This window comes from Lepidochelys olivacea (genome assembly GCF_965140295.1).
Source record: "Lepidochelys olivacea isolate rLepOli2 genome assembly, chromosome: 11".
In the NCBI taxonomy this organism is placed as follows: domain Eukaryota; kingdom Metazoa; phylum Chordata; order Testudines; family Cheloniidae; genus Lepidochelys; species Lepidochelys olivacea.
This window is the reverse complement of record NC_140421.1, coordinates 52,409,402-52,429,338: the sequence shown is the minus strand read 5'-3', so window position 1 is coordinate 52,429,338 and position 19,937 is coordinate 52,409,402. Positions and strand designations below refer to the sequence as shown.

The 19,937-nt window shown below is 40.6% G+C and overlaps 1 protein-coding gene across 4 annotated transcripts; it reads right to left on the bottom strand.

The window, feature by feature from the left end:
* Positions 1 to 797: 797 nt before the first annotated feature.
* On the bottom strand, positions 798 to 19,495 carry LOC311528139 (asparagine synthetase domain-containing protein 1-like). Of its 4 annotated transcripts, none has more exons than XM_084642817.1 (5): positions 19,255 to 19,323; positions 16,996 to 17,049; positions 6,393 to 7,940; positions 4,922 to 5,103; positions 798 to 1,166 (listed from the first exon to the last, which is right to left on the bottom strand). In XM_084642817.1, the coding sequence occupies exons 3-5, from the start codon at positions 7,845 to 7,847 to the stop codon at positions 911 to 913; spliced, it is 1,893 nt and encodes a 630-aa protein (XP_084498943.1). In that variant the 5' UTR covers positions 7,848 to 7,940; positions 16,996 to 17,049; positions 19,255 to 19,323; the 3' UTR covers positions 798 to 910. The 4 variants fall into 4 exon arrangements, with proteins under 4 accessions (XP_084498943.1, XP_084498942.1, XP_084498941.1 ...); XM_084642816.1 differs by lacking the exon at positions 19,255 to 19,323 and adding an exon at positions 10,838 to 10,937 and having other exon boundaries at positions 16,996 to 17,010; XM_084642815.1 differs by lacking the exons at positions 16,996 to 17,049; positions 19,255 to 19,323 and adding an exon at positions 13,470 to 13,545.
* Positions 19,496 to 19,937: the final 442 nt, after the last annotated feature.

The window sequence follows — 19,937 nt, the reverse complement described above, 5'->3', positions numbered from 1 at the left end:
ATCACTTTAGATAAGCTATTACCAGCAGGAGAGTGGGGTGGGAGGAGGTATTGTTTCATGGTCTCTGTGTATATAATGTCTTCTGCAGTTTCCACAGTATGCATCCGATGAAGTGAGCTGTAGCTCACGAAAGCTTATGCTCAAATAAATTGGTTAGTCTCTAAGGTGCCACAAGTACTCCTTTTCTTTGTGCGAATACAGACTAACACGGCTGTTACTCTGAAACCTTCAGATCTCTACATCTTATAAACTAGATGAGAATTATATTACTTGTTGTATTAAATCTTGAGTTTTCTCTAACAATCACTGTTCTGACATGGACGTTTTAGAATCCTAAACTAAGAATTTCTTATAAGAGTGAGTTTCATTTTTAAAATATATAATACTAACACAATTAAAATGTTAAATGTAGAGTACATTTCAAATGTACAATGCAATATTGGTAAAAGGGTAGAATGTATGTGATGTACAGTAGGTTTTCCTTCTTCAACTGTAAGTAAATGCACATGATAACCCTGAGAGATGGCATTTTTTGTTGAGTTAATGTTATATACTAGCTTCATACTGTTGTCAAGTGGGGTGGATTCAAAAGTATTTCCCTCGAGCCCTGTGAAAATTAGTTAAAAAAAAAAAATACAGCCTGAATCTGTTGTTTTTCTGTGAAGCCCCTGCCTCTGCTTCCACCCACGGCAGTTGTGCTCTGGTAGACCAGACTGAATAATACAGTAGTTCTTCATTAGGCCAAATACAAGGTGTAATTACAGATAAACTGATTAAAACCAGTAGATAAAACACAATTCTAAAATGTTGAAGATTTTATTGAATATCCACATAATAATATACAAAATTTTAAACCATAAGTTTCTCGTAAGATGTGCCATGAACAAACCTTCAATTGCAGCATCACAAGTTAGTCTACTGAAACTGACTGAAGTCTGCTGCATTTATCAGATGCCTTTTCGTTGCTGTTTTCCATTTTTGCAATCCGGGATCCAAACTGCATGGCCCTCTTTGGCAGAATAGTAGAGGCTGTGAGGCCAAGCTCCTTAGCTGCAAGGCGCAAAAGTAATTTCTCACCAATTCCTCGAGGCAGAGTCAAGTCTGCTTTTTCCGAAACAGGCAGAGAGTTAAGAAACGAAACAACATCTTCATCAAGGAAAGGAAATCTAAACAGAAAATACTATTATGAAAAACTGTTACCTTGACAGGGTTTAAACTCATAAACAAATGTGTAGTGTACGAGATAACTGCCCTTAGAATACTCAATTCACACTATTGTGATCTGTAGAAAATTTGGACTTTCAAGTCAATATCCATTCCTAGAAGGAGATGCAACATAAATCTTGATGCTAACATGTTGTGAGAAAAACAGAAGTGTTGTGGAGTCTTGAGGAAATGAAAGACTGAAACAGCAATAAACGTCCATAAGAAACTTCATTTAAACTTATCTGATTGGAAGTTTTAAAAGTCTTGCCCCAAAAAAATAATTTGTACTTAAATAGGAGCTGTCAAGGTTCCTCCCCGACTCTGAACTCTAGGGTACAGATGTGGGGACCTGCATGAAAAACCTCCTAAGCTTATCTTTACCAGCTTAGGTCAAAACTTCCCCAAGGTAACAAATATTACCCCCGTTATCCTTGGAATGGCCGCTACCACCACCAAACTAATACTGGTTACTGGGGAAGAGCTGTTTGGACGCGTCCTTCCCCCCAAAATACTTCCCAAAACCTTGCACCCCACTTCCTGGACAAGGTTTGGTAAAAAGCCTCACCAATTTGCCTAGGTGACTACAGACCCAGACCCTTGGATCTTAAGAACAATGAACAATCCTCCCAACACTTGCACTCCCCCTTTCCTGGGAAATGTTGGATAAAAAGCCTCACCAATTTGCATAGGTGACCACAGACCCAAACCCTTGGATCTGAGAACAATGAAAAAGCATTCAGTGTTTTACAAGAAGACTTTTAATAAAAAATAGAAGTAAATAGAAATAAAGAAATCCCCCCTGTAAAATCAGGATGGTATATATCTTACAGGGTAATTAGATTCAAAAACATAGAGAACCCCTCTAGGCAAAACCTTAAGTTACAAAAAAGATACACAGACAGAAATAGTTATTCTATTCAGCACAATTCTTTTCTCAGCCATTTAAAGAAATCATAATCTAACACATACCTAGCTAGATTACTTACTAAAAGTTCTAAGACTCCATTCCTGTTCTGTCCCCGGCCAAGACGACTACAGACAGACACACAAACCCTTTGTTTCTCTCCCTCCTCCCAGCTTTTGAAAGTATCTTGTCTCCTCATTGGTCATTTTGGTCAGGTGCCAGCGAGGTTACCTTTAGCTTCTTAACCCTTTACAGGTGAGAGGAGCTTTCCCCTGGCCAGGAGGGATTTCAAAGGGGTTTACCCTTCCCTTTATATTTATGACAGGAGCAAATGACAGAAATTCTGTTTTTGTGCATAGCTCCCTTAGTCACCACCAATAAAGATACTTGAAAGAGAGAAAACATAAATTATGTCGGTGCAGAACTGTTTATAAAATAGAATGTTTTTCAAGATCAGAGGATCTTTAAATGTTGAACTACTGTAAAACCTAACCTTAGTATACAGCTACACTCTGGTGCTGTGTCTAATTTTAACCTCTCAGACAAAACACATTTACACTGAAAATTCTGTTACACCATTCTAAAGGGAAAAACAAGTCACAAAAATTTAGATCGTTAATGCCTGCTGTCAGCTTTTACCTTGCTAAAAGGGCACTTCCTTCTTAAAGGTCCTTTCACATGTATCATAGATTTATAACTCTGTAGGTAACTCCCCCCCACCCCAAGATATTACACATTTTCTGCTAGTCACAAAATCACGATTGGTGCCCTAAGATCCATTTTTCAGTTTACTATACCGAAAGAAATTCTTCCCAGTGCAGAGTTAATATGCAAAAACCTCCACACTATCACTTAACTCCAATGGTGGGATCATGAGGTGGGACAAACAGGCATGAAAGGAGATGTTTTGTTTCTGGGTAAATTAAATTGGGGCTACTGGATCTAGGCTATACCAATCTAATGGTTAGGAACTCTAGTCGAGGGGTGTGGAAGGGCAGCAGCTACTGTTCCATAGTCAGGAATAATGGCTGCAAGGAACTGCATGTATTGCAATCCCACAGCCTAGGTGGTGGGTGAAGTGTATGGATTGCATTCTCTAAAGTCCCCATATGTAGTTCCCCATACAAAGCCAGCTTACGTAGGCTTTATGCAGAACAATGGCTGTTCCCCTATAAAGTGACAAAATCAACTAAATATAAGAAATATAAGGTTTCTATAAGAACACCTAACAGCATGTATGGATTAAAAAAAATTTTTGCTCCCTTCCTGAGGTTTAGAAGTCTTTTGGGCCAAGAACACTACCAAAAATGCTCAGGCCTCTCCTTCCTCCTTGTGGACATATCTGTCTGCTGCCTCTTCAGTTTAAACTTTGCTGCTGCTGTTTCTGTTATGCTAAACCTGGAGAAAAGAGTGTGTGACCATAAAAACTCCTGTCTGTAACAGTAACTCCCAACAGGCCACACAAACTCACTATACCTATCACACCACATTCATCATATTTATCCATAAATGATGTAATGTAGGATCTTAAATGAACGCCAGGATCACACTGGTCATTAATATAGTTGTGAAATGGGTACACACACGCGCGCGCTCTCTCTCTCTCTCTCTCATTCACTCACTGAAAATACATTCCAAAAATGTCTGAATCAAGGCAGTGTTGATAAACAGGTTTCTACTAGACAAAGGATGTTTAGTCACCCACCTGCCTTTGTAAGTCAACACAACGAAAGCCCGTTTTGCATTTGAAGTCAACAGAAGAATATGAAAGCAACATGAAGTCAGCACACCAAGCAATAAAACTCGGGGTAGGGAGAAGGTAGGGGTCATCCTGACTCTGGAAGCCAACAATTAATTTTGCTGATACAAGGAGAAGGCAAAAAGACACCACTTTATCCTGCATGTGAGGGAATAATTGGGCACATTCATGAAAATGGGATCCAAAACGGCCCTGCTTGGCAGCACTGTAAAGGACATTTAGGAGAGATAAGACTGCTTTTAGACAGATGGTTAGACTGTTAAAGTTAAGTTTAGTCTCTAGAAAGTGTGTACCGAGTTTAATGTTACCTTGCTGACTGGACTACCCTTACTCACTGTCTCTTACATTTTAGCCTTTGATAATAAATTTAAGTTTTCACTATAATATTGCAGTGCTGTGATGATATATATGAGCTGATCCTCAGTTGAATCACACAACCTCATATATACACTGTCCCCTGGGGGATAGCAAACATGATATTTCTGTGAGTAGCCAGTGAGAGGGGCAAGATATCAAAGGGAAAATCTTCAGAACGGTTTGGGGACCGGAGTGGACCTATTCTTAAAGCAAAGGGAGGGGCCGGGCTAGCATTGTCCGGAGGAGATTGTTTTGGTGGCTAACAGACTGGAGGTGTCAGGGAGCTGATAACACTGCAAAGGGTTAAGCAACAGCAAGTCTCTCTCTTGCTGGAGGCAAAGAGGTAACAAGGTGGCTCAAAGTCCTGGGTACCCCAAGAACCATCACAGTGTGCAGGTGAGGGCACCTCAAATGAGTGCTTGTGAGGGTAACGTCATCATACTAACATGAGACTGGAAGTAAAATTTTCAGGTGGAAGTGTGATTTTCAAGTTGCTATGTCTTCTTAAGGGGTACTCTAAGCACTTTAAATTAGTACAGGCCCAATGTCTGTGTACACACACCCACACCCTAAACAAATGTCCTCATGGAATTTTTAAAAATTAAGAAAAGACAATTTTGATTTAAAATTCCACTGCAGTGCTAGAAATGGAGTTCTGAGTTGAAACTGTTTGCTGCATGTTAAAACAGTGCTACCTTGCTTCTTTTCCATGATCTCCAATAATCCTGTCATCCCGGCCAAGATTTCTAGAAGAAATGCGAGCCAGCTCCATTCCTAGTTCCTTATTCAAACCCTCTAAACCGTATTTTTTGAAGCAAACACGATGTCGGGAATATCCTGCAAGCTGCTCATCTGCTCCAATTCCTGTAAGCACAACCTACAGAAGAGTATAAAAATGGTATTTTATTATTTATCTAGGAACTGTAAAGGGGGAAAACGTTATAGATTCCCCAAATATTCAACTATAAAAATCTGAAAATAAACCCAATAAATATATTCAAACACATTTAGATTAACATAATAAAATAAGCCTGCATTTATTCATTTTTATAGATCCTGATCTTGTTCTCACTGAAGTCACTGGGAACCCTGATTTAAATTGGAGCAGGATCAGACCTGAACAGTATACACTCATGCTTTAACTCATTAAAGAAAAACAAAAAACCTGGTCTTTTACAATAAACCATTTCAGTCTATTTGGGGGAAAAAATAATTTGAACTTTTTGAAGAATTGAGATAAACTGCTAAGTAAATCACGTCACCTGAAAGACAACTAAAATAAAACCAGTATTCACATCTTTAGGTGACCCACTCTGATGCATAAGCCATTATAGGTTGTAGCACAATCTGAAAATAAAGCAAAATCCATTCAACTGTGCACTAAATCCTCTATTATTTGACTCCAACCATTTTAAACATCCCCATTAACTGGCAGCAAATAGTATAAACCTCAAAGCAGATGCAGAAGTGAACTCCAAATATGCAGCATCATTTTAAAAAACATTCATCCTTTCTCCATGCTCACTACCAAAGACAAGTGGGAGGAAAAAGAGAATTCTTGAAGTAGCTATCAAATTACTACAAGAAGTTGCCCCCTTCAAAACGGCAAGAAAAATATCAGGTGGAAACAGAGGAAAAGTTGCTCTTTAAATGACTGTTTAAAATATGTCAGAAGCCTTCAAAAAACAATCCTCACCCCTCAATAATAATAGCATTTTGTTTTGTCACATACCAACCCAAATATTGATATTGTGGGAATTACTGGATGTGGGATACCAGCACAAAACAATGCTGATTAACTAAATTTTCTGCAGATTTAAATATTTCAGATCTGTTTAGACTAGATCTGATGGTACAATTCTTCTCTACTACATCAATTCAAAAATTGAATATTCCAGGCTGAAGACTATTGCCTTTCCCAGTTCTACTGCTGTATACTCAAGCTTACAGAATAGAATAATTCCATGCCAAGGAATTGAATGCAGGAGTCCTGCATTTTTGGAACTGCAGACAGTTACACACTTATTACAACTGCAAAATTTACTTATGCTTGCTACTTGTATTGCAGCGAGCTTGGATATTTATTAATTTTTTACTGACTACTGAAGCTAAACTGCACTACACTTATTTTTATTGACCAACTATAAAACAAAGAAGATCTTATACCTTTGCAGAACTTTTATATGGTTTTACATCTCCCTGGGTAGTAATAAAACCTTCTCCCCTGGAAGCAAACCAAACTGCACAACCAATGCTGTCATCCAGAACGGTATCCAATGGATAAACTAAGTGGCGTATGCGCTGTTGTCTCATTCTTTTCAGTTCCTCAAGTGTAACATTAATTTCCACAAAATTCCAAGTTCTTGAAGGATTAATAGTCTCTAGTTCTTCCAGTCCTGCTCTGCCAGTGATTCGGTCAGGCACATTGAAGCAAGAAAAGTTATCAACAATTGTAGTATCAAGTTTTTTACAGCATTCCTGACAAGAATGCAATTCATGTTGTTTTTTCTGCTTGCTTTGTATTGTCTGTTCTTTAATCATGAAGGCTACGTTAAGAAGATCAATTGGTTCCTCTGAAGGAATATGTCGATCAGCTAGGGTTGCAATAAGCATAGAATCAATACCACCAGAAAACAATATTGCAACATGTGCTTTCTTGGTAGGCATACTCGGAATTTCTCCTGTTAGCTGACCTGTATCTCTAAACAGATATAAAACACGTCTCTTTACTGCTTCACTTAAAACATCAATAAGCTGTTGGACCAATTTCTTCTTGTGCTCTTCTGCAAGAAATCGATGAAGATCTTCTACAGTAACTGTACTATTAGTAATATTACGGCAATGAGAGTCAACTGAAGTTTCAGGAACTGTCCTATTCAAAGGAACAACTGGTGTTATTAGAGAAAGGTTTAACTCACTCATCGTAAGAGACACATAGGCAGGTAAATCTTTTGAAATCTGATCCAAGCCACTGAGGAATGTTTCTTCTATTGCATTTTCTCTGGAATGGTATTTCCAGGGATAGAATGTTAAAACCAAAGACTCAGATATAGCACATGCCTTAAGATCAATTTTGTAAATTCCAGATGCTGGAACTTCCTGCCATTGGTTATCAGATTCAGAAAGAGCACTTACAGACGACAAACAGAGAGCCCTGTCTAGCTCTTTATTAAACTGCCACAACAAACTACGACGACCAAAATAATCCCTTCCAAACCACAAGTAGTGTCTCGATGCTTGATAATAAATAAAAGACCACGGACCCTGAACAGATGAGAAGAGTGACAAAATATCAGATTCACTACTACATGATGAAAGATGATGAAACATAACTTCAGTGTCATTCTCTGCTGTCCCTACGTGAATTCCATTGAAGACTTCTCCATTCCAAAGAAACACATTGTTATCAATGTCTGTCAGAGGCTGGGGAGTCATCAGTCCCCTCAGGTGAAGTATATGGCCAGAAAACAAACACTGGTAGGAGAGATCAGACACAGTCTTTATCAGATGCTGGCTGCTGTTAGGTCCTCTTCTTCTTAGGTTGCACAGCAGACCATCTTTGAAGAAGCCACCAATAGTGTGCTGAACAAACAAACTGACAACACAACAAATACCACACATTGCTATATAGAATTTAAAAGGTCTATTTTCTGATTTTGGTCTTCTCTGAATTTTCTATCTCCTGATGTGCCCTCTTCAGGTCATCTAATGTGTCTGCATAAAAGAAAAGAGGAAATAAATAATCACTTAAAATTCTTTTAATAAATTCGATAAATGTGGTAGAATAATAATGAATTAGAGGGATAAACAGCAAGCTCTTTAGGGCAGGGACTGTCTTTCTGTTCTATATTTGTACTGTGCCTAGCACAATAGGATCCTGGTCCATGAAGGCCTTAAAAGCCAGAGGCTAAGCGAGCAAGGGGAGCTAACGAACAGGGGACCGCAAACAGGGGAGTTTGAGATGGGGTTTGTGGGAGGGAGACTAAATAAAATCGCTATGGTTAGGAAGGGCCGCATCGCCAGTGCCAACGTTGCTCCTGTCTCCTCCACCTGCGCCTGTATCTAGGCAGACAACCTAACCATGGATGCCTCTATGCAGATCCTGGTGTGGATCTGCAGAGACTGTGGCCTGCATTTCCCACTCACAGAAAGCCAGGCTGGGGGGGACCATCCAGTGTGAAAGGTGCCTGATGGCGGAATCTCTCAGGAAGCAGGTGGGAGAGCTACAGGAGGTGGCTAGGCTGAGGCACATCCATGCCCAGTTCCTTGGGAGTATTCATAGGGAGACATCCAAGACTGAGGAAGCTATCCAGCTACAGAAGACTGCTGTCACACCACCGAGGGAGGAGGATATGGCTCTGTCACAGGGAGGACACTAGCTCCTGGTTAATTCTGGCAGCAGGCAGTGCTCCATCCCTACTCCCAACCCACCCACCATGGTGACTGAAAACCTTTATGCTGCCTGGGCAACAAGAGATGAGGAATCACCCCCAAAGGTGGAGGAGGAGAAGCCATGTACCCCCAAGGCTGGGAGGATCGCAGCCACCACTCCCAGGAGAAAATGTAGTGTAGTGGTGGTTGGTGACTCTTTTCTGAGGGGGTTGGAGGCACCCATCTGTCACCCTAACATGGCATCTGGGAGGTATGCTGCCTGTCAGGGGCCCATATCCGAGATGTTATGGAGAGATTGTCGAGGATCATCCCCATGCTCCCCCACTACCCCATGCTACTCATCCATGTGGGCACTAATGATACTGCGAGGTATGACCCTCAGCAGATCAGAAGTGACTACAGGGCTCTGGGAGTAAGGGTGAAGGAGTTGGGAGCGCAAGCAGTGTTCCCTTCGATCCTTCTGGTCAAGGATAGGGGCCCAGGCAGAGACAGATGCACCCTGGAGGTGAATGCCTGGCTGCGAAGATGGTGTCACCAGGAAGGCTTTGGCTTCCTTGACCATGGGATGCAGTTTTAGGAAGAAGGACTGCTAAGCAGAGATGGGGTCCACCTATCGAGGAAGGGGAAGAGCCTATTTGGATACAGACTAGCTAACCTAGTGAGGAGGGCTTTAAACTAGGTTTGAAGGGGGCAGTTGACCAAAGCCCACTGGTAAGTCAAAAACATGGAGACTGGAGAGAAGGGATTTGGGGGGAGCATGGCTTGTTATAGCAGGGATAAGGGAGAGACAAGACAGAACTGACGGTGGGGGAAATCAAATCAGTAGCTTAGATCTGTATACCAATGCGAGAAGTATGGCGAATAAACAGGAAGAGCTCAAAATGCTAGTAAATAAACACAACTATGACATAATTGGTATCACAGAGACTTGGTGGGATAATACGCATGACTGGAATATTGGTATCGAAGGATACAGTTTGCTCAGGAAGGACAGGCAGAGAAAAAAGGGAGGAGCTGTGCCTTATATATTAAAAATGTATACACTTGGACTAAGGTTGAGATGGAAATAGGAGACAGACTTGCTGAAAGTCTCTGGATAAGGATAAAAGGGGTAAAAAACAAGGGTGATGTCATGGTAGGGGTGTACTACAGACCACCTAACCAGGAAGAAGAGGTAGATGAGACTTTTTTTAAGCAACTAACAAAATCATCCAAGCACAGGACTCGGTGGTAATAGGGGACTTCAACTACCCAGACATCTGTTGGGAAAATAACACAGCAGGGCACAGATTATCGAACAAGTTCTTGGAATGTAGACAATGTCTTGGAGACAACTTTTTATTTCAGAAGGTGGAGAAAGGTACTGGGGAGAGGCTGTTCTAGATTTGATTTTAACCAATAGGGAAGAACTGGTTGAGATTTTGAAAGTGGAAGGCAGCTTGGGTGAAAGTGATCATGAAATGGTAGAGTTCATGATTTTAAGGAATGGTAGGAGAGAGAACAGCAAAATAAAGACAATGGATTTCAAGAAGGCAGACTTTAGTAAACTCAGGGAGTTGGTAGGTAAGATCCCAGTAGAAGCAAATCTAAGGGTAAAAACAATGGAAGACAGTTGGCAGTTTTTCAAGAGACATTATTAAAGGCACAAGAGCAAACTACCCCACTGCATAGGAAAGATAGGAAGTATGGCAAGAGACCACGCTGGCTTAACCAGGAGATCTTCAATGATCGGAAACTCAAAAAAGAATACTACAGAAAGTGGAAACTAGGTCAAATTACAAAGGATGAATATAAACAAATAACACAGGTATGTAGGGACAAAATTAGAAAGGCCAAGATACAAAACAAGATCAAACTAGCTAGAGACAAAGTGCAACAGGCAACGTTCTACAAATACATTAGAAGCAAGAGGAAGATCAAGGACAGGGTAGGCCCATTACTCAATGAGGGGGAAAAAACAATAACAGAAAATGTGCAAATGGCAGAGGTGCTTAATGACTTCTTTGTTTTGGTGTTCACCAAGAAGGTTGGTGGTGATTGGATATCTAACATAGCGAATGTCAGTGAAGATGAGGTAGGATCAGAGGCTAAAATGGGAAAGAACAAGTTAAAAATTACTTAGACAAGTTAGATGTCTTCAAGTCACCAGGGCCTGATGAAATGCATTCTAGAATACTCAAGTAACTGACTGAGGAGATATCTGAGCCATTAGCGATTACCTTTGGAAAGTCATGGAAGATGGGAGAGATTCCAGAAGACTGGAAAAGGGAAATAAGCACAACCTGGGGAATTACAGACCAGTTATCTTAACTTCTGTACCTGGAAAGAGATGGAGAAAATAATAAAGCAATCAATTTGCAAACGCCTGGAAAATAGTAAGGTGATAAGTAACAGTCAGCTTGGATATGTCAAGAACAAATCGTATCAAACCAACCTGATACCTTTCTTTGACAGGGAAACAAGCCTTGTGTATGGGAGGAAGCAGTAGACGTGATATAGCTTGACTTTAATAAAGCTTTTGATACTGTCTCGCATGACCTTCTTATAAACAACCTAGGGCAATGCAATCTAGATGGAGCTACTATAAGAAGGGTGCATAACTGGTTGAAAAACCATTCTCTGTTAAGTCGTTATCAGAGGTTCACAGTCATGCTGGAAGAGCATAATGCGTGGGGTCCCACAGGGATCAGTTCTGGGTCAAATTCTGTTCAGTATCTTCATCAGTGATTTAGATAATAGCATAGAGAGTACACTTATAAAGTTTGCAGACGATACCAAGCTGGGAGGGGTTGCAAATGCTTTGGAAGATAGGATTATAATTCAAAATGATCTGGACAAACTGGAGAAATGATCTAAAATGAACAGGATGAAATCCAATAAGGACAAATGCAAAATACTCCACTTAGGAAGTAACAATCAGTTGCACACATACAAAATGGGAAATGACTGCCTAGGAAGGAATACTTACTGTGGAAAGGGATCTGCAGATCATAGTGGACCACAAGCTAAATATGAGTCAACAGTGTAACACTGTTGCAAAAAAAGAAGGAAACATCATTCTGGGATATACTAGTAGGAATGTTGTAAGCAAAACACAAGAAGTAATTCTTCCTCTCTACTCTGCGCTGATTAGGCCTCAATTGGAGTATTGTGTCCAATTCTGGGCGCCACCTTTCAGGAAAGATGTGGACAAATTGGAGAAGCAAGAAAAATTATTAAAGGTCTAGAAAACATGACCTATGAGGGAAGATTGAACAAACTGGGTTTATTTAGTCTGGAAAAGAGAAGACTGAGATGGGACATGATAACAGTTTTCAAGTACATAAGAGGTTGTTACAAGGAGAAGGGAGAAAAATTGTTGTTCTTAACCTCTGAAGATAGGACAAGAAGCAATGGGCAAGGATGGTTTAGGTTGGACATTAGGAAAAATTTCCTAACTGTCAGGGTGGAATACATTCCCTAGGGAGGATGTGGAATCTTCATCCTTGGAGATTTTTAAGAGCAGGTTAGACAAACACCTGTCAGGGATGGTCTAGATAATACTGAGTCATGCCATGAGTGCAGGGGACTGGACTAGATGACCTCTTGAGGTTCCTTCCAGTCCTGTGATTGGGCGTCTTAGGCACTACGATAATACAAATAATAAATAGTAATAATAATGGTTCCTGATAAGTCAGTAATTATAGCCAACAGTCCAATCAACACAAAATTTAAAGACATATAACAAGAAAATATGAAAGTGTTATGCATCAGTACCATTGCACAAATCAGCCCATTGCAGCTTTTTCCCCTTTAAAGACATTCAAATTTAGATATATATTCTTATTGTTAATGCACATTTTTGTATACATGAACTTTAAAAATTGTATGTCGTTAAATTTGCATTGATTGGGCTATTAACTATAACTCCTGACTTATCAAGTACCAAAATTATTATTTGTATTATTGTAGTGCCTAAGACTAAGAGCTTCAGTCATGGACCAGGACCCTATTGTGCTGGGTACTGTACAGGTATAGAACAAAAAGACAGCCCCAAAGAGTTTACAATCTATCTCTCTAATCTAAGTCATTATTATTGTACTGCATTTTTATATATAAGACTTTTACCAATATCAGAAGCTGGTGAACTCCTAGCTACTGTCAATATAAGATTTGCACTTTACTGCATAAACTATCTTAACTAAAGCCTTCTCAGTGTAAACTGGCTAAAAACACTCTAAGAAACAAAGAGCAAGCACCATTTGTTCCATCCAGAAATTACTGAGTTCATTTACATCTTGGAATTCATTCCACACCTGACCCTAGATTTCTCATCTACTTGATGCTTCTTGGTCTTTATTTAACCAACAAGTCTCTCTCTCTCATTCTCCCTTATCTCCAGATGCTTCTATCCTAGATCCTCGACCCTCCACACCTCCATAATCCCAAAGTCCATTCCTCCAGCCCCCAAAGGTTTTCAGTTCAACTTCAGTTTTCTTTCTTCCTTAACCCATGTTACTTTCAGACAGGTTTATTCTTCCTATATGGGACCAAATGCTGCAAGATGCTGATTGCTTCCTGAAAGGAGTTGAGGGTGCTCAGCAATTCAGAGGACTGGGCACTAGGTCTACTATAATTTTTACTGGCATCCCGTCCTACATTTTTAGGACTGGAAGCTTTTCAGTTTAAGTACTTTATCACGCATATACATAATATTGTGATTACTTTAGTCTTCTGTCCTATACAGACAAATTAAACACAGCAATCATACAGCTTTGAATAAAGCTGTTCATTTTGATCTGCAGGAGAAATCCTACACAGTTACAAATACCACCTTTAAATATTGGTAGGCAATGTGTGTTAAGAACTTACTTTTGCATTCAGATAACATTTCTGTTCTGTCTACAAGAAAGAATATGTTGCTATTGGGTTGCTGTTTATAAACTTTCTGAAAAATAAGAGGAAATTGGGATAGGTTAGGGTTAATAACAAATCCACAGCAGAAGTCTAACATGTTATCATGACAACTGTTTTATCATCCACAGCATTGTTACCTACTGCTATTTTATATTCTTCTTCCCTCAAATATGATGAATCAAGTGCCACCATTTCAAATATAAACTAAATTGAAAGTAAACATATTTATGAATACTTAAAGTGTATGAATGGCTAACATGATATTGGCAAATATCAGGCCAAGTTAGACATTTTAATCAACAATTTAGATAAGACATTACTGAAAGTACTGACGCCAAAAGGACACACAAATTCTCATTGTTTTAAAAGGCAAGTGTCTATCAATTTACTACATTAAAAGGCATTGTACTAAAAGTACATGTACGTGATACAAATAATATAGGATAAAAGATAAAAATATTAAAAAGTTAATTCTTTGCAACACATATAATAGTTGTAAAATGTATAACAGAACGCGGTTATCATCTATACTGACAGAGTCCTGGAGTCCCTACTCACTCAAAGCTTCAGTGAGAGTTTAGAATAGATGGATTAAAAACTACAGGATTTGGCCCAACATAAATTGTATATACAGTAGAGCCTCTGTGTTACAACCTAATTGGAGACTGAGTGCAGAAAGTCAAAAAGTTCATAAAATTGAACATAAAAAAATTAGTCGGTACAGTGCCTGAGTTGCAGTATGATGCAACTGCATCATTTTCTTGTCTTTCAAACTGTAAAGCAATTTCAACACACTGAAGGCATCAGAATATAAAGGGATGATGATTCGTTCTTCATTGACATCTCTTTTGTTGTGACCCTTTGTCCCATCAAGAAAAATGGTTCATGTAACTGGTGGTTTGTAAAAACGAGGTTCTACTACACCATAAAGACAATTCTTTATCAAGTTGTATCCATGACATTCACAAAGTACACAAAGCCACAGTGAACTATTCAGTCATGGTGCTAGGGGACAAAACTTGTGGCACGAGCCTGTGATTTCATATCATACCTACTGTGCATTTAATCCTATCAGAACCGAACAGTTAACCAAAACATGAAATAGCAGTCTCAATTGGCATACTATATACACCACAAAAAAAAAAAAAGGGGGGGGGGGAATTTGTGTGTTTGTGAAACTTCAGATGGAGAGTCCTGGAGACTGAAGTCCTCTATCCACAGAACACTTGTACCAGAAGTGGCAGGTACATGCTTTCTTACACTGCCCCTCCAATGTGCCTCAGTATCCATCCTCCATCTCTTCCATACTCTCTGCTGAAACTGCCAATGAGTCAGCCAATGGTGCCAACTCTGATGTGAACATGTCCACTAATAAGCATACCAAGAAAAAAATTGATCTTATTTGACAAGGACCCATTATCAGTCCAGAGCTATCCAGGGCTCAAACTAATTCTGCTTTTGTCATGAATTGTTTACATGTTTCTGTATAATTTACCTGCACCTTGAATGATTTATTTTTAAGAACATGTAAGTCCATTTACACTGATTGTCAATTTTTCTGTGCACTGTTGAAATTAAATAGTTGGTAGGTAATGCATCAGATCTCTCTGAAAATACAGTGTGGTCATTTATGTATGTTTTGTAGATGACATTTGTATATAGTTAACTCTATCTTTATTTTTAAAAGGGTTTTAACTTGTGCATATAAGGTAGGATTTTCACACACGCTCAATATTGGCTTAACTCTGCTCCCCTCAAAATGAATGGTAAATCTCACTCTTATTTCAAAGGAAGCAGCTAGGCCAATGGTAAGGGCTTCTGAAAATCCCACACATCATGGACACGATTAACGACAAAACAAATTGTGCTGATCCAAAGATAAACTGAATTAATTTTTCTTTTACGAACTTTAGACACTGATTAATCAGACTGATAGCCATACAGAAAAACTGGTAAATATCAGAACACAATCATTTTGAAGTAGCCATTGAAAGCTGTTTTGCTTTTCTTAGGTATTAAAGCCGGAAGCAGATATTTCCCCTTCCATGTAGGATATACATCTTTATCTTGGAGTTTTAGCCAATATAAGTTATCCTTAGAGAAAAGGAAAGTATTTATTTGCTTATCAGTGCACATAACATCTGTTTTCTCATTTCTATCTACAGCCCTTCACCTACCAATTCTTGCATAATGGTCATAAAACTCAAGGGGTTCATAGAGGAGGACAACAGCAGAGAAGGTCTTCTTTGAATTTTTTTAAAGCAACTTTAAACAACTTTTGCCTTCAAAATCTGAGAAAATCTGTGACAAATATTATGAGTTTGACGCCAAATTTGGTATTTCCCCTGATAAAAAACAATTCCTGCACAGCTTAGTTCTGAATGTAATATGGAGAGTAATTCCCTCACCACTTAGAAAATGTACAGTAGGAATTGTCTTCTTTTTGGCTTGAAGCATTGAGAAGTGTTGGAAGGGGCACACAAGTGTTTTACTTTGATCTAGGATGCGCTACACTCCATCACTACCACAAAACTGGATATGATCACTTCCTGGAAAATAAATCTTCTTTGATAAGGTGCGTAAACTAAGTTAATAATATCAATATAACAACAACTAAATGCTGTCTTAAAAAATGTCACTCATAGTGGGCATCAGCTATTTTGAAGTGTTTGTATTTGTTTTCTCATGCTTTCCCACCTTCCTTTATCTAGAGAATAAACTGCAGCAACTGCAAACACTGTCGCATTCTATCAGGTTGGAAGTGAACACGTCAAAGACTAAGTGGATGCGGAATGAGCATTCGAAGCAGGAATCATCGCTGTGAAAGGGAAAGTAATTGAGGAGGTCAACAAATATATTTATCTAGGTCAGCAGCTGAACATTCAAAGGGGAATGCAGTAGCACGAAAAAGGCGGGGCGGGAAAGTTTCAACAAAATAAAGACAACTCTAATGGATGATAAACTGCCCATGAAGAAAAGGAAAGAACTGTTTAACTCCACTGCTCTGTTAGCAATGATATAGGGAGTGGAAAGCTGGTCAACAATGAAAGTGGAGGAAGAAAAATTCACTGTCACCCAGAGAGCAATGGAAAGGCGAATCTGCAAGATATCGCTCTGTGATCATCTACCAAATGAGGAGATCAGAAGGCATACGGAGGTGACCGATGTAGTGCAGGCGATGTACAACGCAAAGTGGAGATGGACGGGTCATGTAGTCCGCAGGTAAGACAATATGTGGACAACCCGAATCAGTGACTGGATCCCCAGAGACCACAAGCGACCACTGGGCAGACCGGAAATGCGTTAGGCTGATCCCAGAACAAAACTCTTGGCCAGAAATGGAAAGAACATGTTTGTAATAAAACAGAGTGGTGTGGCATTGACTTGCGTTTGTGAAGGGACGGACGAGGACAAGCTGGACAATGGCGATTTATCTAATGCAAAAAATGAATTGCTAAAAAACCACTTTGTAATCACTCACCCGGTTCTTCTTCAAGTTGGAAAGCTCATCAACTACAACTTTCTGCTCTTTAATCTGAAAAACATAACAGAACTCTAGATTTATAACAAATAAATCAGTATGTTATAACCATAGAATCATATAATATCAGGGTTGGAAGGGACCTCAGGAGGTCATCTAGTCCAACCCCCTGCTCAAAGCAGGACCAATCCCCAATTAAATCATCACCCTAGGTAACTCATTCCAGTGTTTCACCACCCTCCTAGTGAAAAAGTTTTTCCTAATATCCAACCTAAACCTCCCCCACTGCAACTTGAGACCATTACTCCTTGTTCTGTCATCAGCTACCACTGAGAAGAGTCTAGATCCATCCTCTTTGGAACCCCCTTTCAGGTAGAATCATAGAATATCAGGGCTGGAAGGGACAAACCCACTATTAACACTCCAACCCATGTTTTCAGATAGACAAACATTTGCATCTACCTTACTCTGAAGGTCCAGGAGAAATCAGATAGAAAAGTGATGGAGTAAAGAATGGAAAGTAAACTGACACATGAAAGATGTTTCCATAGCCAATATAAACATAACCAGTAAGATATCCTGGGGCATATGACTAATAGAAGCCGAAGTAAATTTTTCTGAAATTAATTTGATCTGAAAACTAGGTATCTGTAGAAGTCTGAGCCAGCAAACCAGGAGGGAGTAAATCATATTTTCAAATACCTGCTTTAGAAGGGAGGTAATTTGTACACGATCTGCATCTTTTTCTCCACAATTGCATGTGATCAGTACTGCACATCTAGGGCCTGATTCCAAAGCCTACTGAAATCAATGTGAGTCTTTCTATTGCTTTCAATGAGCTTTGCACCAGACCCTAATAAAACCTACTACTCTTGTAGATGGGGTTACTATGTAAGCAAATATGGTATGTTTTGTAAGCAACAGGCTAGGAACTAGATTCTGAATTATTCTGGTATAAATCAGAAGAATTTCACTGAGGTTAATGGAACAACAGCATATGAAAAATCTGTTTTGTGGGATCTCCTTCTTTCCAGGGGGGAAAAATGGGTCTCTTCAGGGTGACAAAGAAGTTAGAAAAATCCTGAAGCACACAACAATGCAAAGAACTGTGAAGCCAATTTTGTCAATTTCCTGGGAACATCTCAAGGGCAGGGGGAATCCTTGAAGTGCAGAGCTGCCCACACCTTCTTTCCCCGATATAGGGGTCACTGTTGGAAAAAAGACCAAAGAACCTCTACACTTCAGCTATTACAAGCTGCAAGAATGTCCCTTAGGGCCACAGGCAACTGGACATAAACTAGAACAGCACAGCATCTCCTCTATTTATGCCATGAACTGAACAGTACCTTAACTGGTTCCAGAATTTGGAAGTCACAAAGTTGGCATAAATCCACCTTTGATCCCATTCCAGTCTCTCAGGCGCTCAAACCAAAGCACACATTTTACACCAATATCCTCCACCGAGGACATGGAGAAGCAGCACATTTACAAAAGGAAAATGGAGGAGGTTCCTTGGGATTTACCAGACTTACAGACTGATGACACTACTGTCTCGACAGTAAATATTTAGTGTTTGTGAAGAATGCCAGAATGACAACTCCAGAGGCTAAAATATTTTATGTCTCCATGGAGCATATATGGGATAAGTAGCTGTAGCATAAGATAACCCACAATTCCCTGACCATTTATCTCAGGCTTGGAGTGATCAACACTAGGCATGACAAAGTAGTTCTACCAATATCTCCATTTAGCCCTGCCACTGCCAATATGGCCATTAATTAGGGCCAAATTATGGTGGAAGTTTCTCTACTGTGAAAATTAAAAAAGCCAAAAATCTCTGCTTTTTCATGGTACTGAATCTCTAATTTTTTTCTGGGGGGTAAAAATAAAGTCATCACCCTTATACTCCTGCCGCCCTGCACCCCCATTTTCACAGCAAGCGCTCAACGCCACACGATTTCCCAGAAAGTGTGTTCAGGGCCAATATAACATCCTGATTCGCTGTCGCGGCATTATGACGTTAGACCTTGCAGCGTGACATCACACCGCGAACGCTCTTGTAGTGATGACGCCAAATAAGCAGGAGGAGACCAGGCTGGTGCCCCCACTGGGCCGCGCTGCGCCCAGCCGGCAGGGGGCCCCCCTCCTCCTCCCGCACGGACCCCAACCGGAACTGGACCCGCATCTATTCTGCAGAGGCCGGAACCTCCGGTCTCGCGAGGGCCGTGTGCGGGAGTGAGATTCGCGCCCCGCCCCCACCTTTCGGGTCAGCTCGTCCTTCTGGGGCAGCTTCGCCCCCTCCTCCTCTCTCCGCGGCTCCCGGCCCGACATTCCCGTCCTTACGCGTCCCGTTGCCAGGGGTGACAAGCGCGGAAACTCACACACACTGGCTGGCGCTTCCCTAATCCCACCACGTGCGGTTGGGGCCGACTACTTCCTGCAAACGCCCCGAACTGCGCAGTCGCACTACACGCAAAGCCCCGAACTGCGCCCACCTAGCCGGGCCGGTGGAGCGACAGCGCATGCGCGAGCTTCTCCGGGCATGCTCAGTAACAAGTCACGCCTCTGTACGTTTGGCCACCGCTCTTGGTGTAACTGAGCATGCGCGAATTGTCTCGAGTTGGTTGAAAAATGGTACTTGGTTTTGAAGCGCCATCAAGTTTTAAAATCCCTGGAAGGGAGCTGCGATACGGTTAAGCTTGGGAACCCCACACCTTGAGAATCCAGATTTATCGGAAAAGCTGCCCTTAGGGAGCTGTAAACAGCTGCCTCCTAAAGCAGGGATGGGCAAACTTTTTGGTCCAAGAGCCACAGCTGAGTATGGAAATTGTATGGCGGGCCATGAATGCTCACGGACTTGGGGGTTGGCATGCAGGGCTCTGGGGTGCAGGCAGAAATGAGGAGTTCAGGGCGTGGCAAAGGGTTCTGGACTGGGGCAGGGA